The sequence below is a fragment of the Epinephelus fuscoguttatus genome, linkage group LG12 (genome assembly GCF_011397635.1).
Source record: "Epinephelus fuscoguttatus linkage group LG12, E.fuscoguttatus.final_Chr_v1".
In the NCBI taxonomy this organism is placed as follows: Eukaryota; Metazoa; Chordata; class Actinopteri; order Perciformes; family Serranidae; genus Epinephelus; species Epinephelus fuscoguttatus.
The window spans coordinates 32,099,948-32,127,394 of record NC_064763.1 but is presented as its reverse complement, the minus strand read 5'-3'; the positions used below and the strand labels follow the sequence as shown (position 1 = coordinate 32,127,394).

The 27,447-nt window shown below is 42.3% G+C and overlaps 2 protein-coding genes across 5 annotated transcripts in view; one reads left to right on the top strand and one right to left on the bottom strand.

Annotated features, from left to right (window-relative positions):
• The first annotated feature begins 1,588 nt into the window (after positions 1–1,588).
• Positions 1,589–26,762, top strand: fgf13b (fibroblast growth factor 13b). 4 transcript variants are annotated; one of them, XM_049592218.1, is made up of 5 exons: positions 1,589–1,819; positions 16,489–16,599; positions 20,092–20,195; positions 21,525–21,723; positions 25,402–26,762. In XM_049592218.1, exons 1-5 carry the CDS (start codon positions 1,771–1,773, stop codon positions 25,539–25,541), a joined length of 603 nt encoding a protein of 200 aa, XP_049448175.1. In that variant the 5' UTR covers positions 1,589–1,770; the 3' UTR covers positions 25,542–26,762. The 4 variants fall into 4 exon arrangements, with proteins under 4 accessions (XP_049448175.1, XP_049448176.1, XP_049448174.1 ...); XM_049592219.1 differs by lacking the exon at positions 1,589–1,819 and adding an exon at positions 11,761–11,910; XM_049592217.1 differs by lacking the exon at positions 1,589–1,819 and adding an exon at positions 15,023–15,894.
• Positions 6,498–27,447, bottom strand: part of afap1l1b (actin filament associated protein 1-like 1b) — a 47,546-nt gene continuing 26,596 nt past the window's right edge. Inside the window, exon 20 of the transcript XR_007450626.1 lies at positions 6,498–6,526. The gene's annotated coding sequence lies outside the window, so the exon portion shown is untranslated. The remainder of the gene's footprint in view (positions 6,527–27,447) is intronic.

The following is a 27,447-nucleotide window of genomic DNA, read 5'->3' as shown; positions in this document are numbered from 1 at the left end:
CCTGCAGGAAACTCGCAGCTTTAAGTTGTCATTGTCAATTTCACAGACACTGTCACTGTTATTTCATAAGTGGCTAACAGTGACTGAGTCAATAAAGACAGAGATTTGTACTGTGACAGTTTATGATGCCATTTTTAACTCAAGAAAAGAAAAAAAAAACACATAGTAGCAAGCATGACGCCGTCTTATTCAGGCAGCACGGGACAACATGTAAGTGTATCCTACTTCTGCCACAGAAAAAAAGCCATTTTCTAGCACCAATTGATTACATGATCAATAAACTGACACATTTGCATAGCGTTAGGCTGCTGAGTTTGCAGGAGGCTCTGCGTCTGTTCGGATTAAAGACAACCTCGTGAATATGGTGACCTTCTTTAAGTCAGTAAGAGTAAAGATGCACATCCAATCGTACACCCCAGGAGAATCTGTTTCATTTTTACCTCAGTATTTAGATAAGAACTCACAGAGTGTGTGTAATCGTACAAGTTTATAATGATTGTTTTATTCGATTCATTACTACTTACTAACAAGGCACCATTTATACAGGGTTCTTAGGGCTTTATTAATGGTTAGTTTAATCAGTCATGAGCTATAAGAACAATGCCCTACCATCATTCATATCTGCATACATGGAGGTACCATGTTTATCCCTTTCTAATAACCGGTCAAGTCTTAAAAGACTCACGTAGTCCTTAATTAGTATTATTTTTATTGATGTATTACAACATGAAGATACAAACCCTGACAAACCCAACCAAAACAAACACTCGCACACAGGGTACACAGGAAGTATCCAAGTGCGGTTCCCGTCCAGATGCACTCATTGAGTCCAGATATCCATCCATCCATTTTCATAACGCTTATCCTCTTGAGGGTCGCAGCTGACTTTGAGTGAGAAGTGGGGTACACCCTGAACAGGTCGCCAGACTATCACAGGGCTGACACATAGAGACAGACAACCATTCACACTCACATTCACACCTATGGACACACTTCAAGTCACCAATTAACTCCCTCCTGGAGTCGAACCAGGAACCCTATTGCTGTGAGGCGACAGTGCTAACCACCACACCACCGTGCCACCCCTGAGTCGAAGTATCCCCATTTCTATTCACATTTTGGATAATTAAATCACAGTTTTTCCCATGTGAATGACTGAAACAAGTTCGCACAGCCAGTTTCTGAAGCATGATGGATTTGAGCCATTTATAAATTATTATTTTTTTTTTTTAAATTCTTTTAAATTTTAGTGCTGCTTATTTGTGTTTATATTCTATGTTTTAATATTGTCATGTATATTATTGTGATCTGTTTTCGTCTCCTTGTATTTACATGTATGTTACTGTCCACATAGTGTTTGATTACTTGCCCATCAATGAAGACATACATCTTAATAAAGGAAGCCTTATTAGAAAGTGGTTCCTTTAATTCTTGAAACTGTTTCTGTGTATGTAATCTGATTTTATTGCTTTGCGTGTGCACATATTTGTGACATCTTTCTTTGTCTCAGTGTGCGCTCCGAGTGCAGATTTTGCGCGCGCACGTTTGTGAGCGCTCGTGCCGGTGGAGCCTACAGTGGAGTCAAAGCGCAACGGGTCCTCAAATAGAGCCGGGCTGTGGAGGGAAAGAGAGAGGCTCAGAGGGACGGAGAGAGTTGGACCGTCTGTGTGCGTGTGGAGGGAAACATATCTGACGAGGATGAAAAAGTAGATCCTGCATCTCTCACCTGAAGTTTGATTCAACCACCAGCAGAAGCAGCGGCGGTGCTCCATGAGCGGAAAAACGAAAAGCAAAGAGGATAAAGACCATGCCGCCAAGGGTGAGTGATGATGAACCCGAGTCGAGTGTGATCTTGCTGGTTTTTCCTCTTTATTGTGAGAACAAAAGAGGGAATATTGGGTTTTATGATGATGCTTAGATCAGCATGTTGGCCACTTCTTCCCATTGTCCCCACAACCCAGAGCACAGGGCACGGAAACTGGACTACTTTTAAATATCATTGGCATACGTTTCAAAATAAAGGATATAAAAAAGTAAATTGTATCTCGAAATTATAATAATAACTGATGTAAACTATATATTTTCTCTGTACGAGTCTTCAGTTTACAGTTTATTTTAAAGGAGGAGACCCATAACCCTTTCATGCTGCTAGGCTCCATTGTCCTCAAGATGAAGCATCCGATATATGTCTGTATTATAAAATCACTGACACAGGCTGTTTACCCCACAGAAGGCTCTCTGGGTCTCAGATGTAATTTCAGCGGCGCGCACACACAAATTCATTTTCTCCCCTCTGGACAGCAATAAAATCGACGCGCGGTGGACACCGCAATGGAAACTGGGAAACTATCATTGCCATGGAGACAAAAAAAGGGTGTTGCCCGCCTTATCTATGCATGAGACCCGTATTCATTCACAAAAAAGCAAAGAAATGCAGCGTGCAGGGATTTTTTTTTTTAATTTTTATAAAAGTGCAATGGGATGAGGTCCATATACAAGAAAATAAAATAAGCTTAAAGACATGGTGAGAAGCGTTTCTAGTGGAGGGTTTAAGTCCTCCTAAGCTGGGTTGAGCTAACTCAGCACAAACACAGTGATGTATGCCACAGCATGGATCATACAGTAGGGAAATCAAGACTTTAGGGATTCAAAATATGATCTTATGCCATCAAAAAAAGCATGTTTTGTCCCTAAAAATCCAAAATTGTACTCGCCATTTCTTTGCATTATTCTTTGCAATGATCGTAAGTGTAGGTTTTAGTATTCAATATAGCATTTATGATGACGAGGAGTTTATTTGTGTTGTAAATCTTCTGCCATCATTATGTCTAAAGGTGCACAGTTGTGCTATGCAGCAAACTAAACACAATGATAAAGTTTGAAGACAGCAGTTGGCCTTTGCAGATTCTTACTGGAAGAAACTGTGGCAGAAATACTGGACAGTATCAGTATCAATGATTACACATCAAAAATGAGATTCCATAAACAAGATTTAGGCAAAAATGAGATGAACTACTGGATTCAAATAGTTAAACAGTCACTTAGTTTCCTCCTGGCATGAAGTGTCTCCATACGAGGTAAAACAGTTATTAATCTTTTAAATTATACATACAGTCCACAAAAGTAAAAATCAAGAGTGAAATACATATCATCAAAATCTGCATTTGCTAGAAGTTGTGCCTTTAAAAGTAAAATGTTTAAGCAGTCATTTGAGTATATTGATGAGACCCTTGATGCAGTTGGTGGACGTACAGCTCATACAGTGAGGAAAAGAACAGTGGAGACATGTTTGTAGTTGTGTTTCTGAGAAGCTGGGTAGAACTGGAAGAAATACTGGATTTAAATGCTGGTTGAAAGATAGAAAACACCTATGTAATAACAGGTTAAAAAATAATCACATTTGTATATGCCCCTTAAGGTTTGCGCAGTGATGCTTGTGTGACTGCAGTATACAGAGGTCACGTATGGGGCTAGGCTGAGCGCTGCTTTTTAACATAGGTGTGGCATTTAACCAGGCCTTCATTTACAAACCAGCGTCTTTTCACTTGTAAAACAAAAAATACTGTTTGAAAACACCACAAGTTTTCTTCTTTGCTTATTGTGGTGCACTAAGAGGGAGGATAACACCAAGTTGGTAATAACTGGCCACATGGGGCAACAATGAGCCCATTCCACATCCAAAAACAAACTCTGACGTGCAACATGAAGGTGAATGTTTTGGTTTGACAAGAGAAAAGACTCCAAAGATGTAGTGTAGTTAGTTTGGCAAGTGTGCATCTGTTTACCCATCTTACCTCACTGAGCTTTTCAATGGGATCTTCTGAGACAGTACCAAATGAGGCTGGCATGGCAGTATATACTTATCCCAGAAAAACCTAAACAGATTACAAATCAACAATCAAAAAATCAAAATAACTAGAGATTAGATCAGGCCAGCTGCAACGCCGATCTGCTTCTTCAAAGTGCTGATTGTGACTCTGGAGACAGACAATAGATTGTTGAGTCTCACACCTAGGTCTTCAGATAATGATATTTTGGGTTGGTGGTTCCGTCCGACTACCAATCCACAGCCTTGGTATTTGACGACCTGGGAATGAGATTCAATTACCTATATCACCTGTATTTCTCCAGAATTAGCACCTTTAAAACAATGTGTGCCAGGGGAGTGGAGGTGGGGATGGTGATGGCGGGTGGGGGAGGGACATTAATCTTTTCCATTGCAATGGCTCCTTCTCTACCTCCAGCCCCCCTACTTCAAATGCTTTAGCTCAGACCACAGCCATCTTTAAAATAGGGCTTCATTATGATCTCAGTTACACACTTGAAAAGTTTCATGACTGCATCTTGCATGATTGTAATGAGGTTGATAGAATCTGTTGACAGGCGGAGAGACACAAAAAACACCCTGCAAAGTGCTCATAACTACTTCTGTGGTAGGTCCTGTTACCTGCTAATAGGTTTCACCAGAACCATATTTTGCCATGATGACACACACACTCAGAACCCTGCTCTTGCGGCCGGTAATAAAACAAATACCTACAAATAAAACTACAGCAAATCAATATTTTATAGGTCACAGACCTGTAAGGCTGGATGTCACAGTTAAACTTCGCTGAGCCAGCAGGGGTTGCTATAGCAACAAAATGCTCAACTTAAACTAACAGCTGCTGGCAGACTAGTAATAAACCTTATTTATGGTAACCTTTACTCATAAAGCACCTTTAAAAGGATACCAAGCAAACACATCAATAAACAGAGAAAGCAATAAAAGCGAGGCAATAAACACGAGGGGGTGATTTATAAGATGATACATCCACTGAGGGGCCGCAGCAGTAATAAGCTCTGTACACTGGAATGGATTCCAGTACAACAGACCTGTAATGAATAAAGTGTGCCTTTGTGACACCAAATATTGTGACAACAAATATTAGACCTTTAGTATAATGCCGCCCAGTGCAATCTCAGCACATACCATATAGTCTCAATAAACTGTATTTGTTCAAGGGCTAATACAATTCTTTACTTTGTACAGGCGCCTTTATGTTTTGCTCAGTGTATTGTGAGCCTGAACTAAAAGACACCAGCGATGTTTGCTCTTACGATCACAGAAATACTTCAGGTCTGATGTACTTTTTGATTAAAATATCTTCAGCAGTGACTCACTCCCCCTCGGGTGGACAGACATGCAGCGGTATATGTCACCTTGCTCTGGTCTTTATGTAATAATAGTGGCATTAAGGATTAAGTTTGGGTAGAACAAGAACTCATTAACATCTTGTTCTTAAAGAGATTAGGTTTATAAATGTGGATTAAAACTACTTATGCCTTTGCGTGCAGGTGTGTGTGTTTCAGTGTGTGTATGTGCGTCTGTATGTGGACACACAAATAAGCAGCAGGAGAGGATTCACATCGTTAATTAACCCTGATTGTGACCCAACGATATGGCAGCAGAGGTCAACATTGCACAGCAATTAAAGGCCCGTCCAAAAGATGAAGCCCATCTGACTTTTCACTGATGAAGTGATGTCAGCATGTCGTCCAGAAGTAATGCACTACATGCACTAATGAGCACAAAACTTGTATCAACTTTGGTGATCGCCTGCCATTTACAGCACCATCGCCAGGTCAGAGTTTCAATGTGTTTTGGTTAGTTGTGTTTATGAACACATATCTGCAGAACTAATGACACTCCCGTCAGTCTCAACTGTGCTCTGTGCTCAACAAATGTTAGCATGCTAACACATTAAACTAAAAAGGTGACCGTAATAAACATGACTGTATACCTGCCGGACCTCAGCATGTTAGAATTATCGTGAGCATGTTAGCATGCTGGCGGCACGGTGGTGTGGTGGTTAGCACTCTCGCCTCACAGCAAGAGGGTTGCCGGTTTGATCCCGGGCGTGGGAGCCCTTCTGTGCGGAGTTTGCATGTTCTCCCCGTGTCAGCGTGGGTTCTCTCCGGGCACTCCGGCTTCCTCCCACAGTCCAAAGACATGCAGATTGGGGACTAGGTTAATTGGTAACTCTAAATTGTCCGTAGGTGTGAATGTGAGCGTGAATGGTTGTTTGTCTCTATGGTTGTTTGAGCGTGAATGGTTGTTTGTCTCTATGTGTCAGCCCTGCGATAGTCTGGCGACCTGTCCAGGGTGTACCCTGCCTCTCGCCCGATGTCAGCTGGGATAGGCTCCTGCCCCCCCGCGACTCTCAAGAGGATGAAGCGGTTAGAATGAATGTTAGCATGCTAATTTTCGCATTTAGCTCAAAGCAGTGCTGTGGCTGTAATAGAGTGCTGCAGGGATGATGACTTTTTTTGTAGGCCATCTCAGAAGTTAAAATTGCCCTGGTTCTCTCGACAAGAAGCCAGTCCATTACATTTTTGATTAGTGCAAAAAATAGGCGCTGTTGCAAACAAAAGTTTATGATACTCACACATTTGTGGTTACAATGGAGGAAAGAAGCACTGCTTGGCTCTGATGGCTGGTCCGACAGATGCTCTTTGGTGAGGCAGGTAAAAGTATGCAGACAACCTTGGGGGAAAAAACAAACACCACTTTAATGGTTTTTGAAACTTAAATGCATTCAGTAAGAAGCTAACATTAGGCTATAAACTAACTGTGCCATGGTTGCATGACTTTCAGTGTTGCCAGTGCAATGAGACTATAAAGCTGCGTTCAGCATGATGGCATTTATTGACCTCGACAACCTCTGTTGTCTCATTAAATGACTTGTAAACAATCATTTTGAACCACATTTTGTGTGGCATTTTTGCTTCTATTAATGGGACAGCCAGACAGAGGGGAAAATTGGGAGAGAGAGGGAAGACGACATGCAGCAAAGAGGCATGGGTCAGAATTGAACCTGCGCCGCTTTTTAACGCACATAAAAGCTTCAGAATTCAAAAGTGGGATATTTACTGACATATTTCTTTGTCTTAGAACAACATGTAAACATTTCTTAAAACCGCAGACCTTAATTCAGGCATCTAACCAAAAACCCATTCAATAAACCCATTGACTCTGAAACAAGAGAACCAAAATGCTAACTCATTTCCAGGGTTCAAGCTCATTCCATCATCACCCTATCTAGCATCATAAAGCTGATTGTGAGGCTGCAGACTTGATTTTTTATTATTACACATTTTGTCCCCCGTAACAATGATTAATTGTCTCATAATTATGACTTTGCTCTGTTTTAAAATTATTTTTAGATCCTGTAAAGATTATGTTTCCCATTATGACATATCACTGACAGACACAATATTCTGGTATATTTGCACCAACTAATTCATATTACCTCCTGTCCACAATTATTGTTACTACCCTGAAATTATTTTCATTTGTTGGTTCTTGGTCACCAGGAAGGCAAAATGGCTATGGCTCCATAATTTCAGAGTACAATGTGTGATGTGCTGAAATCAGTGGAAAATTTCATAGCTGTTATACTTTAGTTGTGGCTCCTGGTGATAAACTAGTCCATATTTTGTCCTGCCTCATGCTACAATAGATATTTTCCGTCATAAACTGGGACTCCTGGCAGTTTGAGAGTATGGATAAAAATAGAACTGTGACGGGGATGTGAAGGAGCTCTCAGTGCAACAACACCTTATGTCTGTAGTCGACTAGAAGTCAGTCCTTAAAGCTACAGTTGGTAACTTTTATGAAAATGCCACTGTAATCTGAAAGAAGTACATGTGCCATATAATATGCGGAAAAAAATCATGTCCCTCCTCTTTCTACTGCCTCTAATAGCATTCACTTGAATGAGATTGTGATGCGGTCAGGAACAACAAGCAGAGCCAAGGAGACTTGGCTGCAGCTGTCAATCACTGTTTATGAACTGCGGTCAAGCTGTCAAACCAGGCAGTGCTGAGCAAATATGAATAGAGATACTGTTACTGCATTATTTATTTATTTTTAGTGTACTCTTCAGCTGTGAAATGCTGGTGGGTTTGGTACTTGATTTAACTGTATCCAACATGGCAGACTGGTCACAAACTTTCTCATATTAAAGTACACTAAAATATGTTTATGAAAATATTAGAGGTGAGAAACAGGTAATGGAATAACAGAATCTTGATTTATGTTTGATCATCGCTGCCTTGTTTAACAGTTTGCCCGCAGTTCACCAGCAGTGACTGACATGACTGAATATGTGTAAGAGACTCCTCAGCTCTGGTTGATTGTTTTTGATCACATGCAAGAAGGACATTAGAGATGCTACAGTGCAATAGATTAGGCAGAGGAGTGTGATGTTTTTCACAGATTATCTCTCATTTAATACTGTGTGAAGAAGTAGTAGTAGTAGTAGTAGTAGTGTGGCAACGATCAGACCCTTAAATAAGATAGGTAGAGACAGTGAATTCAGGTATGAGGGGTAGCAGACTGTGCACAAGAGAGTAAAGGAGATAACATGATGGCTCAGATACAAAAAGATTTTATTCTGAGGTTCGTCATTACCCTTTCACCATTGTACACACACTCACAATTTCCTCAGTCTCCCCTTTTTTGTTATCTGATATATGGCGCCATCTAGTGGCTAATAATGTGAATCACTGGCTGTGAAAGACAGCTGATGCACTCCAAAATCTGATGGGTGACTTAATCGAGTCCTTCCCCCATCCCAGTAGACTACAACTATTGAATACTGGCTACCTGCCCAGGCTGTTGGGTTAGGAACCTTTGCCAAAACGTACCTGCTGGCATCTTTGTGGTTTGCTATTTCAAGCCAAGGCTACAAAGCTATTCTGGGAGGTGTTAGGTGTTTTGTTCAAAGCTGGAATTGTGTTTTACTTCAGCTGAGACGAACAAAAGAAAGACAGATGGAAAAGAAATGTGACCACAGGTACACATTGACCCATCATTGATCCATCTGCTTGATCTAATAGAGTTATTTCCTCATCACAGGAAGCCATGGCATGATGATACAATTATGTGGGCATGAACTACAATTAAATTGATTCCCTGAAAATATTTCTTTTTGTAGCCTCACAGAGATTTGGGAAAATCAGAATGAGAAGCACATTTATTTCAAAGATTTTTTTTCTCAGATAACTTTGATGTTTCTTTTTCTATTAGCGTTACTTTTCAAGTTGCTGAGTGTGCATGTTCCCCAGCAACATCCTGCTTCACTGCCTTCAATGGCTTTTATAGGCTCCTATACTGCAGCATGTGCAGCAACAGACACTCTGCAATCTGGAATACTCTGTGTATCATCTAGGTAATATGGACACTGCTGTGTTTTAACAGGCTGCTTCACAGGAAGCACAGGAACAGCACAACAATGTAATGGGCTGATATTATACAGCTATAGAGTGGCCATGTAGACTGTGTGTTTTAATCTGGACTGGCAGCATTACTCTGACTGTGGGTACTATGATGGTGTGCATTGAGGATAACCCATGGAGAGAGATGTGATGCATTAGGTGTATGCATTGTGTGTGCTATGTGAATTTATCTCTATTCTAAAAACCCTTTGAATTAAGCTGGTTCTTGTTGTAGTTTAAGAAGTGTTAGATGAGTGATGTAATTTTTTTTTATATAATTGGAACCTGAACATGCAGTTTTGATGTCGTTTAAATCAGTAGTTCTAAACCAGGGGTCCGGTGACCCCTAGGGAGGGAGTTTCAGGGTGTCCCTAAAAAAATAGGAAATAGTTTATTTTCACTATTTAACTCACTATAGATGTGAGCCCAGTGGGACTTAAAGTCATAAGAGTGACTATTCTGCTCCACAGTTACTCAACTGTGGTTGACAGTGATAGTGTTCTGGTTTTAATCATATCTAACAACCACAATCGCTTTAAGATGTAGGTTCCTGAAGTGAAATCTTATCAAAAAGGGGTCCGTGACCGAATGCTTATCAATTTAGGGGTTGAGAACCACTGGTTGAACTCATCATTCCAGTGTGAAAGCCTCTTATGTTATCTGTACCGTCTGGTATCAGCTCTTCATTGAAGTTATATGATGTTTAAATTGAGTGGAATATTCAATCCCAAAACCTCTATGCTTTTTATAGTTGAACCATTCTGTCAAATGGAAATAGTGTACTGACTGAGTGCATCGTTTCATCTCTATTTCCCCGAAATTCAGCCCATCATATTTGGTATCTTTGGAAAGTTGAGATCTCTGCTAAATTATAATTATAGCTTTGTGGGAAAAAAGGTTAGATTGGAGGCAGTTTGAAGGTCATGACCACAGTTAACTGTGTCACTATGTTGTAAATTGTGAAAAGTGCTACAAATTGCCGTTTTACCTAGTTTGTTATATTGTTAAGTATATGTTAAGTTAATTCACTTTACCTGTCTTTGGCAAAGTGAATGTCATCGAGCTTTCCAACCCAATCACCAGAACTGCAAACCATGGATACATTACATTTGTATGTTATTATGTAGTGGATATATTACTACTTTATATTTCTTTATGTTTCAACAAAGCTGTGGTTAACATGTGGGTAGGTTTAGCCACAAAAACAGCCTGGTAATGGTTAGAAAAAGATGATGTTTAAAATAAAAATACCCATTTTTGATGGCACAAATGCTGCTGTACTGTATATATAGCAATGTCTCTGTAAAGAACAGCACTTTGTGAGGCACTATCCCGGTGAAAACACAGCAATGAGTTGCTAAAAAAATAACCAGTTCTATTGTTTGCTGGTCTCGAACAGTGGTCTGCAGCCATCTTGCCTAAGTGTCATCATCCCCTCCACCTCCCAATTATGATTATGATACATACTTTAGAAATCATATGATATGTGTGAAACATACACATGTGACATATCTGTGGTTTGCAGAAATGCACAATGCCAACATTTTTTGGAGACCAGCTGAATTTCTCAGTCTTGTTCCTTTTCTGATGAGGCTTTAGTCGAGGCACTGTGTGCAGTAAATCATAATCACAAAGTCAACACTTTACACTTGAAAGTCATTCAGTGCTGCAGCTCTTACAGAGGCTCATGACTGTTTTTCAGCTGAGTTGATCTGAAACGTTTGGTTGATGAACTGATTAGTAGGCAGAGTAATAACTGGCATCTTTTGTTTTCTTTCTGAAAACTGAATCATTGTTATGTTATTTTCACGCAAAAGTGCCAAACATGTCCTAGTTCCAGCCTCTAAATTGTGCTTTTATTTGTGTTATTCAGTATTAAATGGAACTAAGGTTGGTTCAAGTTTGGTTTCGGAGTGCTGGCAGGGGAAAACATGCAATTTAATGACATGACCTGAGGCTTGAAGAAATTATGAGGCTTTTTAAAAACTCTTTCCTGACATTTTACAGACTAAGCACTTAATCAAGAGTATAGATTAACTGATTATGGATTAATCCTTAGATGCAGGGCTAAACTAAGTTTTCAAATCTACATAAGGCAGTTTACAGAGGAGTGTGACACTGAAAAAAAAATCTTAGTCAGAAACACTAAAAATTTAAATCTGGCAGGGATAACTATGTGTCTGTTGTGTTTAGGTTCCTGGATCAAATTTATGTCTGCATGTACTGAGGGCTTACTCAGATGACAACAGAGAGTTCCTACAAGTAGCAATACTCACATTTACAAATAGTCACACAGACTGACAGACACACACGCACACACTGCTTCCTCGATAGATCCTTGGATTTGGGAACGGCCTCCTGGCTCCCTCCCTCTCTTATTGTGCCAGATCAGCGGGGCCTTGAGATGAATCATTAATGACCGGTTCCAACGGCTTAATGGCCTCTAATGTTCTGTAATGATCTCCCGTCAACGCCATGTGCGCGGCCTTAATGGATCCAATGCCGTGGAGAATTCTCCGGTTTGAACTTCAGTAATTCCTCCTCTTTTAGTCGAGCAGCACACAACAGGAAGTGCGAAAAGCCATGAGCACAAGACTCCGGAGCTCCACGGGCGCAGCATGAGTTTCCCTCTCCGCCGATCGACCTCAGGTAGGACCGGGGGAATGGTCTGAAATGACGAGATTTGACCCGGCCTATGGCACGGACTTCTTACAGAAAGCTGCACGAATATTGGCACAACTCGGGACTCTGTGCGTAATATGCTTTGGGAATAGGCTGCTAGAGGGGAGACGGGATAAATGTACAATTAAGTACAAGGAGGTCAACAGAAGTCTCCAAAGGGACTTCTCTAAAATACTGCCTCTGTGCTTTTGTTGATGTTACAGATTCAGTTTGTTTTCAACCTCAAACTGTTCTTTAAATATTCAATTCTCAACTATATAAAGCTGTGTTTGAATTAAAGCCATCATTTCAGAATTAACTATAACGTGTTTTTAACTCAATTAAAACTTGCATCGCTGTCCGCGGTGCTGAAAGCTGCGCCGGGCGCGCCCTGCTGCTGACAGGCTGCTCGACTCTAAACACTTTTATTAGATGCATGCGCTCATTTGCAAACATTCATAATGCATGCACTGTTATTCAGGCTCTAAATATTGTTCTGCTGCATCATTTGCAGCCTTGAGAGTACATTCAGCTCTGAAGCATTTCAGGAATTGAGATCTTTAAGTAGTGTCAATGTCCTGTGCACACTCACAGGGCAGATTTCACTACTATAACTTTTTTTTAAAAAAATATGATAGAAGTTAAAAGAACACAACTTCTGGTATTATTTTGGGAGCGATGATTAAATTTTTTAACTGGCTTAACATGAGTTTACACCAACGCCCTCAAAGACCCAGAATCAAAAGGCTAAGCTTTTGGCACTAATCCCTTTACTGCCAAAATCCATGCGTGGCGGTTTCTCACAGTCTACCAAAATTATATATATATTTATATAAAGTGTCCCAAATTTGATTCAAGCTTCTTCAGTGCTGCTTTTGATACTTTGCCTTCTAAAGGCCTCAGCGGTTTGTTGCAAAGTGTTTTACTCTATAATGAACATAGCCATATGCAGCTGTCTGTCTGATCATACTCTAACTGGCATTCATGGTTAGACTGTCACACACAGCAGGGCTCTTTCTGGATATGTGCTGTGAATACTGTAGTTTTCTTCCATCTTTTTGTAAAAAAAAAAAAAAAGTCAAATACTGCCTGTAGGCGGCGCTATGGAGCTCCAACCAAAACCTTATAGCAGTTTATAATAGACCAGATATACCAGCACAGATTTATCTTCTATTTACAATCTATATAAACTTTAATATGTTTATTCCGTACTCAACCTATTCACTTATTTAATGGGGATATTTTTAAATCCTGGAAATCAATCCCTTTCTAATTCTTCCCTCTGTCTTCTTTGGCTGCTTATTTGTCTGCATTGATTCAAGTATTGATTGATGTGTTTTCTGTAACATTTCAAATTATTCAGTTGATTTAAGGCTCAAAGCTGAGAGCTGCAGGTGTTTGCGTTCCTCAGAGTCACCTTGTTTCCGGCAGCTTGCATTGTTACACTTTGTTACCCTTTGCTTGTGTGGCTTTTGCTTTTAGGGGGCACGTGGTGTGGGTTTAAAAGCAAGGAGCTCATAAATGAAAGATGAAGGCCCGGCTTTCAGTCATTTCATTACAGTGGCTGCGCGCGTTTGCTCTCATATTTTGATGTTTTAGATGACATCACAGATTGGTTATGGAATATTTTAAGTGTCGTGTCTCTCGGGGAACGCAGGGCCTGTGGGCTGAGCTGTACACTAACACCTCAACTATATTTATCTGTATATTTACAAGGGTCTTACCTAACCAGGAGGCCTTGGTGTACCTTTAACTCCTTCGAGTCAAGGACAGGCTAAACGCTCCACTTCAGTGACCAGGTCCTGACCCCAGTTGCACGGTCCATCACTCTCTCCTCCACCCAGCGAGCTACAGCTTACTGAGTTTTCCTCCCCTTCAGTCATGTAATTTAGTGCTCACCACATCCTCCTGCTCTCCACCATCGATTTCCACTACCTTTTACACTGGTGAATGACATGCACTGGCTCTGCATGCTGCTGCTGTGGCGCCAGGTGCCACAGGTCCACCTCCGCTGGGAGTCACTCGGCTCTTTTGTCCGTCGCCTCGTACCTCCTCGAGACCACTTGGAGTTGCAGTTGCCATGCGCCGTTGCAGCTGTATCTGCTCCCTGACAGCTGTGCATCTGTTTTCCTGCGGGGGCTTTGCCCGCGGCCAGTCGACACGCACGAATTGGGTGATTGCTGCTGCATGCGCGCATCTGCTCTGGTGCGAATGCAAAAAGTGGGGAACATCCAGAAACCGACACATCCGGACTGAAGTGCTGTCTCCGTTTTTCACCTCCTTCTTGCACGCTGCAGCCTTTCAGCAGTGGTGAACCTCTGCACCAAAATAAGATGAGAGCCCCTCCTTTCTCCCCTTTCTCTCTCTCTCCCTCACACACACACACACACATTCACCAGGTCTCTATCTCTCTTCCATTACTGTCCCTGCACTTCATTTACCTTTATCTACACTCCTCAATTTGTACTTTATTTCTTCATGCCTCCGCACACATGTAATATCTCCTGTCTTCTTTCTCCACTCTCTCCCACTCACACACTCACTCAATATCTCTCTGGCTCCTTTGCCTCTCCATTTTTTCTTCCTGTGTTTCATTCATCTTTCTCTTCTCCCAATCCATTTGTAGGGTGTGCATTTTCCACTTGCTTCTCCCCCTCTCCCTCTCCCTCCCTCACTCACACTCAATATCTCATTTTCTCCCTGCCGCCCCCCTTTTCCATTATTCCTCCTCTCATTAATTCACCTGTCTGTCTCCTCTCTCCCTCTTATTTCGCTGTTTATTTTTTTTTTCACCCCGCCTCCTATATTACACCCCCCTCCACACACACTCCCCTCCCTCTCCTCCATCTCAATCTCCCTGCCTATCACACATCAGTATTCAGTGAACATGTAAATATCATGCCACGTGGGGTTCAGGGCTACAGGTGCCCTGTGAGGAAGAGCTGACCTAACGCCCCTCATTGCACCCCAACGCCACAACACGCCCCTCCACACACACACACACACACACACACACACACCACCACCACCACCACTACCACCACCACCACCTCCTCCTCCTCCACCCCCCTCCTCGTTCTTCTTCCTCGGGGCGGGCAGGGCTGCAGCAGTTTTATGAACGGCACGGCTGCATCATGATCCCTTTCCCACTGAGCCAGCCCCGAGCTGTTTCATTGACAAACATTCCGGTTGCTGCATTTCTGTCACGGACAGCGTCGAGGAGCGGAGCATCGCCGGGGGAGCGGTGCAGAGCAGCAGCAGAAGCAGCAGCAGCAGCAGCAGCAGCACAAGAGGAAGCAGCAGCTGCAGTCATCATCAACAACAACCCCCGGTGTCGTTCGCACCAGTTTATAAGCTGTTGATTCGCCACTTGGACCCGGACTGGATCCTCGCGCACCCCCCCTCACCTCCCTCCGCGCTCTCTCGGGACAGCCAGAAGAATCACCTGAGGGGGGGATCAGACAGCTTTTGCCACTCGGACCCCTTGGGGGACGTGAGGCGGCGTCGTTAACGCTCACTCACTGGCACATTACTGGATTTGTTTAACGACTTCCACATGAAGCGCCCGGACGCACCGATGGAGGATTCTGGACGCTTTTGTAAAGCACGGATATCTGCGAGACTGCAGCGGCCGGTGTGTGATGCGAACTGAGCCGTGGGTGGTGTAGACCCCCTCCCCGCACCCCACACACCCCCACCGCCTTATCCACGTACACCCCCCATCCCTCCCAACCGGGACGCACAGTCTTGTTTCACTCCACCGGGGGAACATGTCCCGGGCAGCGGCTATCGCCAGCTCCCTGATCCGCCAGAAGCGGCAGGCGAGGGAGCGGGAGAAGGCAAATGCTTGCCGCGGCAGCGGCAGCCCGAGCAACAGCAAAGGCACAAACGAGAAGCCGAGCAAGCTGAACGTGTTCTCGCGTGTCAAATTGTTTGGATCGAGGAAGAAACGGAAGAGAAGGCGACCACCAGGTCTGAGGGTGCGGGAGAGAAAAGTGGGGAAGCCACGGGCTGCACCACCACCTCAACCATCTTCACCACCAGCAGCGGCAGCAGCAGTAGCAGCATCATTACCATCATCACCACCACCAACCAACACCATTTTCTCTCATCACTGAGGCCGGTCCTTCATCACTTCATCATTCATCAGCTTCTGGATAGTCTCCTCCTGGCAGGGGCTCAGGAATTAATCCTGTTGCATGACACCACAAACATCACATGTGAATAACTTTGTGTTGTCCCACAGCCAAGTGTTGTAGCAGTGTGTGTCTGTGGTAGCTGACGGAGATCTCAGGGAAAAAAAACAGGCTCCTAATTTCAGCAGTGCTTGCGCTACTTGTGTTATCATGTTACATCTGTCAAGTGTTCTTTGATTTGTATGTGCGACACAATGCACAGGGGTCAGGGATCGACAGCGGGCCCTCAAGGCCCAGTGACTGGAAATATAAACGGCCTCTCCTCCTCTGATTCTTCCGTCTTCTCTGTGACTGCTGGATGTGACACATGTGAAGACATGACAGTGATAAGGAGTGAATGCAGCTAACGTGTCTTCTCTCCTCCTCTCAGAGCCCCAGTTAAAGGGCATTGTGACCAGGCTTTCCAGTCGCCAGGGCTTCCAGCTGCAGATGCAGCCTGATGGCACCATTGATGGAACCAAGGATGAAGACAGCACCTATGGTGAGTCTAACTCTAGCCTCTGGACAGAGAGGAAAAGACTATTGGCTGTCCAAATTTTATCTATGCCCACTGATTTTCTTCATTTGCCAGCTACTTAAAAATCTGCTTGGGCTGCAACTAATGATCATTTTCATTTAAGGTTAATCTGCTGCTAACTTTCGACTAATGGGTTCAATGTTTTGGATTAAAATACCATAAAATACTGAAAAATGTCCATCCTATTTTTCCCAAAGGCCAGGTGACATATCCAAAATGCTTGTTTTATCTGACCAAAACCCAAAGTTATTTAATTTACTGTCGTATATGACAAAGAAAAGCATACAATTATCGCATTTGAGAAACTGGAACAAGCGCAATGTTTTGTATTTTTAATTTGGAAAATGGCCGAAACAATTCTATTGTTGTTGTTATTATTGCAGATACATTTTCTGTTGATCCGATCAATGAATCAACTCAATGTTTCAGCTCTGAAATCAGCTTTAATGAGCTTTAGTTATCATAAATAGAACCAATAACAAATGTGTGTTACTCTAACACGAGTCTCAAAGCCAGACTTTGTTTTGGTGTTGTTTCTGCACTGGAGAAAGGTTTGGCTTAGTGCTTCTGCACTAAGGGGGGAAAAAAGCTCTGTGTTGTTTGTATTTCTTTTAACCAATCACAATCGTCTTGGGCAGCGTAAAGCCCAGGATGCAGCGATGGTTGGTACTCTTGCAAATAGTGTCAGGAGAAAACTTGTTTTGGTGGAGAAGCAAGTGCTGGCATTAAAATGGCTACATCCCCACAAACATAACCACATAAAACATTAAAAGCTGCCTCTGGGCTGCCAGTTCAAAGATTGTGTTTGGTGTTTTACTGTTTACCATCCTGTTCTAGTAAAATGAAATGAAAATTAGTGACAGCGCAGGTTGACTCACAATCAGTCTTTAGACCTCAATTTGCTGCACTTATAAAGCAAAGGAAGATTAAAAAGGAATAAACACATTACTGTACAGCAGAGAGTGAAACCACACTTTCTTTTAATCTTAATATGAAATATTACTTCAAGGTAAAATAGAACAGCGACACATTAAAGGTTCAATTTCCAGAAACATCTGATTTGGTTTAATTCTCATTTATCCACTTTGGTGTTATCATCCGAAACCAGTTTAAATCCAATTTAATGATAAACTTCATTCTGTGGAAATCTGTCTGATGTGGGAATTTAATCTCAAGCAGTCGCTCAGCAACATGTCAAGTGTTCATTTAATTAGGAAACTGGTGGCCGCTTTTCCTCCGAATGTCGGATGGTATCGTGGCAATCTATCCGTGTTACGTTTCCTGCTTAAAGTAATCGATTACATATCCACAGGATACACACGTTGCAAAAGATACCGGGGGTTGAGCTGATCCAGTGAACAGATCCTCTCTCGCTTGCTCAATCTCACACACACAGGCCACAACAACGTGTGATTGATACGGCTAATTCAATCCTGTTGTTGTGCTTCAGACGGCAATCACTCTCCTTCTTGTGCGCAGTTGGTGTTGCCAGCGTCTCGCATTAATCTGCTGCGCCTTCTCAGGCCACCAACTGTTGTGTGTACAAAGAGAAAGACGTGGCTACAAAGGCAGCGTGTTCTCTAATTACATGATTACATGGCGTGTACATCATGTAGACGCCCACCCACGTGAAATCAGCGCACCGTGACTGGGTTTCAATGGATAATCCATGTAATCCACATCTCCATATAACCGCAGTCATTATAAAAAAACATGGTTGGCCAAATGAGTGTAATTAAACGAGGGCCTGGCTCATCAAATTGCCTGGAATAATTATGTCTCTGCTACAGAGCTTTTACTGTCGAAACATAAATAACAGTTTTGCTTGTGCCTGCTGAATGCACACCAGCGGAGAAAACAACAAATATGATCGATAGTATCAGAGTTGCGACGCTTCGATACACCCAAAATGGTTAGGCCAATGTGATGCAGCTTTAAACTCATTTTGTTGCCACTGTAGATGCTTTCTGTTCATCCGACACGCATGGGCAGACCTTTAAATTAGGACTTAATGTCATACAGTATTCACTGTAATGTATTAAGTGTGGGACCCAATCAGCTTAACGTTGTTTGAGGAGATTATGTTTATTAATTGTGCTGTAGCACTCACATGAAAAGCCATTGTCAAAGTACCCTGAACCTTGTAGTGTCTCTAAGCCTGGGATTCTCCTGCTTACATGTTCGGAAGTAGGAATAAGTCCTGGGAAGATTAGATGATTGATAGAAACATTCTGGTCATTGCTTGCTCTTATTTCAACTTCCGCAATGACTAATATAATTGACCATGTTTACATAGCTGTAAAGTAATCCGGGTAATCCGATAAACAAGTCCTAACATGTCGTTTAGCCCGTAAAATATAGAAAACTGGAACGGCTGATGCTTGAGCCAGGATTTTGTCAAAGTTTCCCACTGATGGCCGACTTGTTTGACTGCGAATACAGCCTCCATCCTTCATTCCTTCAACCACCTTCTTGAAATGGTCATCGTTGTGATATTGGTGCATAAAAACCTGTTGATATCAAACTTAAAGTAGGTGTGTTTCTACCTCTAATCAAAAATCATGGCTTTTCTTTTGGGCATGCTTCTTTACTCTAGCCTTGGAAACTCACGATAAGTTGGTTTGTGCACAATGTATCCATGACAACACTCAGAGCTAAACGTAAACAAGCAAGAGGCCGTGTGTTGCCAACTGCGTTAATAACCCCAGCTGAGACGCGTATCCCAAACGCACTGTTTACATATCCAGAGAACGCTCCTAAAACCTGAATATTATCGGCATATCCCACGTCTCAATCGGGAAAGGTTACATTGGGAATAAGGCCTTATTTGGAATATGCTGTTTACATGATCCGCTTCAAATTCAGAATATTGTCAATAATAGAGAAATGGAAGTGTGTATGTAAATGTACTTGTTGTAAACTGAATATCTTTGGGTATTGCTCAAACAAACAAGACACCTGAAGGCATCACCTCTCAATCATTTTTCACTACCGACGATTAATTGGATATTAAAAAGCACAGTTGACAGATTAGCTGCTAGAGTAAACAGTCCTCAGTTGTAGCTCCAGTTGGTATGTTTTCATTTATAATAGCAGAAATAGCTGTTACTCTGTAGGCTTCACTGATGAAACCTGTCCTTGCAGTGCGAAATGTTTTCCAGACCCTGCTTTGCTACGTGCCTTTCGCTAATTCTAACCCCTTTTCATCCCACGCTTAATGCCGGCCGCTAAATCATTAGTGTAATTCAGTGGCCTTAGCGCCTGACTGACCTTGTAAAATAGCTTCTCCGTGGCAAAATGGAGGTGTCACTGTACCAGATGCTACATTGATATTGATGAGAATTTCTCTCTCCGTTTCCCCTCTGTGTTCACTGTGTGTGTGCTTGTTTGTTTGCTGTGTTTGTTGTTTGTGTGTGTGTGTGTGTGTATCTGTGTGGGTTTCTGTGTCGTGCGTAGCTGTGTTCAACCTGATCCCGGTGGGGCTCCGCGTGGTGGCCATCCAGGGCGTTCAGACCAAACTCTATCTGGCAATGAACAACGAAGGATTTCTCTACACCTCTGTAGGTCACCACGCACTCAGACACGCCACACCACCACCACCACCATCATCATCATCATCATCATCATCATCATCATCATCATCATCATCACAGACCATTAGGGACTGAATTCTCTTCTTTGGGTCGGGTTGAGTAATGAAGCAGCAGCTCTCAGTGTGACCAGTCTCATTATCATCCTATCATCACATCGATACTTTAACTACAGTGTTGCCGTGTGAGTCAGCTGCCACTGGGTGTTATAATCCAGTGTCTGAGCCTCCCTTATCTATCCACTGATATTGTGGCTTCACAGGATTGATTTCAGATCATCCTCCAGCCTCCTTTTGTTTATCTCCCTTCAGTCATTCTTTGATAGGAAGATTACTTTTTGTCCATTTACACGCGGCTCCTGAAATTTGTTTTTACGCCTTTTTTCCCAGATAGATTTTACACATACATTCCCACTGTGCACAGGATTTTCTCAGACTGGTCAGGAGGCAGTGTTGGCTGCAGTGCAGTGCATTAAGTGCCTCACTTTAGCTCTTGAGCGGTGATGGTGGGTGGTGTAGATGCAATAACAAAAAAGACAACAAAAATAACACGCACTTGGAACAATCTAAACAAGCCTGAGAGAACAAAAGATGAAAACTAACGGAGAGGAAATAGAAAAAAAGGCACGCACCTCAAAGCAATAACAGCCATGCTGCTACGCCTGTGCAGGCACGTATACCAACACAATATCTGGCCCATCATGTCCGGTCCTGAGTGCTTTGCGTCAGTCATAACACTCATATCAGTTGTGTCATCTTCACACCTGATATTAAACACACAAAATATTTATACACAAAGCACAGCTGACCATCTATTTATGCTCAATCTATTTGGAGATCAAACACAAAACTTAATTAAAATCCACACAAGATTAATGGCTGACAGAGAGGAAGAGCACTCTTTCTGTATCTTTCCGTTTCCCCCGGCAACCTGGGCACCATCTTTCTCTCAGTGGGCTGGTTGGTATTCAAGGGAGTAGCCGGTTGCTATGGAGATGCAGGAATAAGGAAATGCAAATGTCAGCTGTCCTAAGTTGGTGCAGTTTGTTCTCCGAGACTACCGCCCGGCCGAGATAATGATTCAAACAGTGGATCAAGTGATGGATGAACACACTGATGGCAATATGGTGGAATGATTGAACACTTTTTAATGGAGTTGCCATTACAAGCTCATACCTTCTGTGACTCAGTCCCCTCTCTGCGGCTACCGCCCCCCCACCTCTCCATGCCTACTTAATCACCTTCTTGTCTTTTTCCTTTGATGATTTGTTCTAATAGATGTTAAACTTTCCCCCCTCAGGAACATTTTACCCCGGAGTGTAAGTTCAAGGAGTCCGTGTTTGAGAACTACTACGTCACCTACTCCTCCATGCTGTACCGGCAGCAGGCCTCAGGTCGGGCTTGGTACCTCGGGCTCAACAAGGAGGGTGGAATTATGAAGGGGAACCACGTCAAGAAGAACAAGGCCGCAGCACACTTCATACCGAAACCGCTCAAAGGTAAGGCTGAGAGGGGAGGGAGCTGCAGTAAACACTTCTTAAGAGTTTAAAAGAGTGCTCCACTGATTAAACACACCCCGTGTCAATAACATCCACCGTCACATAATTACATAGCCTCGTGTAAGTGCAGTCAAACTCTGTATGAACCACAATTGTCTTTTCCTTCTTCTTCTTAGAAATTCTCCTTCATATCCTTTCTTGACCTCATGACATTTTCCATTAAGGTCAAGAGAAAGCGTTCAGGAAAAAAAGATGTAGGAGATAATAATTCTGACAGTTTGACCATAGCCTTTCTTTTTTTTATTTTTTAATCCATTCTTTCTTGATGAAACTTGGCACCTATGTTACCTACAATGCAACTTGACTGATGGTAGTGTAGTCAGACATCCTGGTGTGTTCTGCGTGTAGCTAATGTAGCCTTGAGCTGCTATCCCTCCCTGAGGAGCGGGCTACAGAGCTCCAGTAAGCTCACTTTTTCTTACTCCACACCTCCAGATTTTTATCATTCCCAAAACTTGTAGTCTCTTTAGACCCAGCTGACACTGACTCAAGTGACTTAAGGCAATGTGTCAGACACAGCTTTATACAACTTAAACAACAGAATATGTGACATCATATTTTCCAGTTGAGCTGAGCCCTGTCTATTTCAAACTGGTGAGAAAGGAAAGGACACAATCAGAAATATCTTCTGTAAATGGAATAGGAAATGGATTGCATTTATAAAGTGCTTTTTTTTAGTCATAGTAACCACTCAAACCACTTTACAACACAAGCACCAATCACCCATTCACACACTCATACACTGGTGGCCCAGGCTACCATACAAAGAGCCATCAGATAAACATTCACACGCACTGACCCGCTGATGAGCAGAAATTTCGAGTTGAGTATCATGCCCAAGGACAATTCGACATGTAGACTTCCTCTACCTCCTGCACCACAGCCGCCATAATAACCACCACAGGGCCAACTTGTTGATTGAGCTGACTGAGAAAATGGGTTCTCTGGAGCTTTAAAACATACCTGGAGGGGATTTTTTTGAATATTCATATAAAAAAATGGGCAAAAATCAAGGTTAATGTTGGGGAAAAACATCCTTAATTATTGTTTAACAAATTTAACATTCAAAAACTAATCTGCTTCATCAGGACTCTGCAGGTGTGCTTTGATCCGATTTGATTGACAGTGGCCTCCCCAAGGCAACACAAGCAAACAATCCATTTTGCCCAGTGTGATTGGCGCACATGAATATCTGACATCTCCTGTTCCCAACAGGACCCCGTCCCACTTCAAATCAGTTTCTTACTGTATGTGAAATCTTCCTTTTTTATTTTTATTTAACAAGATTCTTTGGATTTGTGGGATCAAAATATTGTAAACACAAACATATGTTCACAATAGACTTTGGTGTTCTCTGTAGGTACAGAATTATGACTTTCATACTTGTTAGAGTGTATCTTTCATGACTTTGAGAGCTTAGCACTCAAAATCAGGCTATCAACTGAAAAGACTCGCAGAAAACACATGGAAAATGTCCAGCTTGGTGGACTAACTAACAGCCCACCACCCACCTACACTCAATTTCTTGAGCTCATCTTTTACAGATTAATATAATAGGACTTTATGTGATTTTTTTTTTTCAAGAGGGAGACTTTGCTTTTACAGACAGGAAAACACATACCAAAGCCACGGTGTAAATGAGAGACAGCACGCATTAAAATGTTGGAAAATGTGGAAATAGAGCAATAAAGAACGAAACAAAAACAGAAAGAGAGAGAGAAATAAAGATGGCTTTGATTAGTAGCTCTATATTATCAGTGGATCACATAACAACTTTCACTGCAGTGAAAGGTAGACGCTTTCACTGAAAACCATCTGTGCACTACCTGGCCAGCACCACTCAGCAGACACACAAAGATGGCGTCTAGCTGGTGAACACAGTGGAACATTTAGCAGCTAAAGAGCCGTGTAGTTTTCTCAGAGATTAGTCGAGAGCAAAGCACAGCCAAGAGGAGAGTGAATAGTGGACACAAACACGACTCTAAATGAATGCTAATGTTGCTCCGTACCTGCTGGGTATATAATTGTTTTCCAACAGGCTTGCAACTTAAAAGGTGATTTGTGTCAATGTCGCATTACAGCTCGTTTCTGCTGCCTCTGAGTGAGCAAAAGCAAAACAAAAACAGCTAATGCAGGTTTATGGAAAAAAAACTAATAATACAAAGAATAATTTGTATATTATTATTTAAAGGAGCTGCATACCACATTCAGAGCATACACTTTATAGTCTAGTTGGGTTTCCATCCAAATGCACCATGATTTTTAACTGTATTTCCAGAAAATCTGTATAAGAAAATGCAAATGTATGTGCTTGTCAATCAACTATTGTTACAGAATATTAGGAGATGGTAAATCAAGAGAAGCAGAGTGTGGCACTAATACTGCAGCCAGCTTCCACTGTGCCACTGCAAAGAAGAGCAAAGAAGAGCGCCAGTCAAACAAAGGAAAATTATGAATGTGTAATAGCAGAAAATACACTGGACAATGAAATAGAGTTTTGGACAACTAGAGTGGGATTTACACTCATGTGTCAGCTCTATGCAGTGCCTACGCCGTCGACGGTGTATCTGTGTCACTCTGCATTTACACCTCCAAAACACTAGTCGGTGGCGGAGGTTTCTGTGAAGTGCTGTAAAGTTAAGTTGATTCACAACACAGCCAAAACACATATTAAACATGGTGTACAATATTACATTTACAGTATGTGCTCTAAGTAGAGTTCTGGTAACGACATAATTTATTAACTGAATCTGTTTCCATTGCACTTAGTTGCATTTAGCTTTTATTGATACTCTAACATTTCCACTTCCCCCAAGTGTACAAACTTTTTTTTGAATTTGTGGCGTTTCCACTTGGATTTTTCATATACAAATTGAATATGTGTATAAAACGAGGTAGATGGAAGCGCACATTATGATTCAAAATCTGAGCCGGGATTGCCTGCACACGGTTCTCAACATGAAGGTCACTGAGCCAGCGGCTAGCAGCTAACTGCGCAAGTTAACCTGGGGGGGAAACCAGAGGGTGGGCGTTAAGCTTCCATGATGACGCTTTACCACCACAATGGATGGGGACGGTGTTATCAGCGGTAACTGCTGTATGGGTCAAGTGCAGACTAGCAGCAATTAGCTAGCCAATGGGATACAAACATACACTGACATGCAAGTGTGGCTGGACCGTCTACCTCAACAAAAAACAGAGAAGCTCAGATTACAACACACACACAGGGAGCATGACTTCATTCCCTGCTCAGGATGCCATTACTCCAGTGTGTCTTCACATAGGAAACAGTTGTTTGCTGCTATATTAAAGCTCTGACTCTTGTAAGCTGCACCTGTACGACTAGAGGTCATCATTACGTATATTTTTATGGATCATTACATTACAGCTTAGCACTGCAGGAATTCCCCTTCAGCATAAAGTCAGAACTTGCTCTAAAACCAGAATTAATGAGACTGTTGTATAAAGCAAACCTCTCAGTTATCTACGTGCTGAGGAACTAAATGTACCTAACTGCCTGGACAAGGCATGCATACCAAACCAGAGTGATTCAGTTCGACCAACAACTTAATTAATATATTATTTAATGATTCTTCTCCCTTTTGTGTGTGTCTGCAGTGGCCATGTATAGGGAGCCCTCCCTCCACGACCTGACAGAACTCTCACGGTCAGGCAGCGGCACACCGACCAAGAGTCGCAGCGCTTCGGCCCTGCTTAACGGCGGAGGGAAGTCGCCCAGCAACAATGACTTATCCTAGCCCCACACCCCTCACACCTCACACTCACAAACATACACACACACACACACACACACACACACACAAGCACACACTCACAAACACACACACACACACACACACACACACACACTCACAGATCTCAGGCCGACATGCCCACACATCAGGCTGGTGAGGGGTGGTAGGAGGAGGAGGTGAGGAGAAAACGAAGGAGGACAGGAATGTGTTCTTCCACTTAACGGAGCCCACTGTGACTGACTGTGATGTAAATAAATCAAGGACAATCAACCCGTCTGGCTCTGCTGCTCTGGTCTGCAGAGGGACAGGACCTGTGAATCTCTCCCCTTGACTACTCTTCCTGCTGTAACATAACCAGAGAGAACAAGGGAGGGAGAAGGAGTAAAGAAACGAGGGACAGAGAGAGTCAGTCAGTCACATAGTCAGATAAACAGACTGTTACAGAGAACCAAAGAGTCCAAGTATTAACTAACTAAGTTATTGCAGTGAAAAGGAACGTGACGAGAAAGTTAGAGGGTGACAAAGGAAGGAAGGAAGTCTTTATCTACTCTACCGTATGCTATGTTTACACAGAGCTCATGGGGTTAAGTCATATTTTTAAAAATGACGAACGTATTCCTTGTACACTTATGAGGATCGATCATTTGTTTGCATGCAGGTGCGCCTGTGTGTGTGCGCGCGTGAGTGTGAGTGGTCACGCTGTGCTTGCAGTAGGAGTGTTGTGTGCGTGTGTGGGCAAGCGAGAGTGTGCGCACGCATGTGTCTGGGGGGGGATTTTACCTTTTTAAGATCTGTTGTATATCAGACAAACCTCCTGAGGGCTTTAGCAGGTTAAAATAAGGTTTACTGTATATGCTTCCATGCTTACTTCTTACAAGCAATGCTGTTGTTTATCTTTCCGTTTGTTGTTGTTGTCCCTTGCTGTTTGTTTGTTTGTTTGTTGTTGCATGGAAGCTTGTGGACCTCTGCTCAGTAGCAGCATGCCGAAGGTCCGTTTTTTTTCTGGTCTTACGTGTTCCTGACCTAAAGAGAACACTAGTGAGCCAATAGTGTCGTACCAGAACACTAGTGAACCAATGGGAGGGTGTTGGAACACTACTGGACCAATAGTATTGCACCAGAACATGAATGGACCAATGGTGTTGGACCACAACCACAACCACCTGGACCAATGGGAGCACAGATTAACTTACTATTTTGGTTCCTGCTGTGAACAAACTAGAAATGCACTAAATAAACTCTTTCTAAAGAAGTTACCATCTTTGTCTTTTTTTTTATGATCTGCACCTGTGATTATGTCTTATTGAAATGATTTAAGTGTAGTTTACAATATAAGCGATTAAATTGCCCAAATTACAATACAACATATTTATTATACTGACCTCTAGTTGTATACAGATAGATTTGGTTTATATGGCCAGGTTTTGTATCCACCACTGAGATTTCTGCCATCAATTTGTGTTATTTGCGGACGATACCACTCTTTTATGCTACAGAGAGGATCTACAGCTGCTTTTGTCTGAGATCGCAACAAATACTAATAAACTGAAAAGATGGTTTGACAAAAACAAACTGTCGCTAAATCTGACAAAGACCAAAATGATATTATTTGGAAATTGAAAAATTGATACGCAAGTGCAAATGAAGATAGATAATGTTTAGGTAGAAAAAGTGTGTCAAGATAAATTTCTGGGAGTGATACTGGATCACAAAATCAGCTGGAAACCTCAATTAAACATTAAATCAAAGCTGGCAGGGACCACTGCAGTAATGGGAAAATCAAGACACATGCTGGACCATAAATCACTATACATCCTCTACTGCTCACTCATTTTACTGCATCTTAATTACTGTGCGGAGGACTGGGGAAACACCTATGAATGTGATTTATATACACATACATATTACC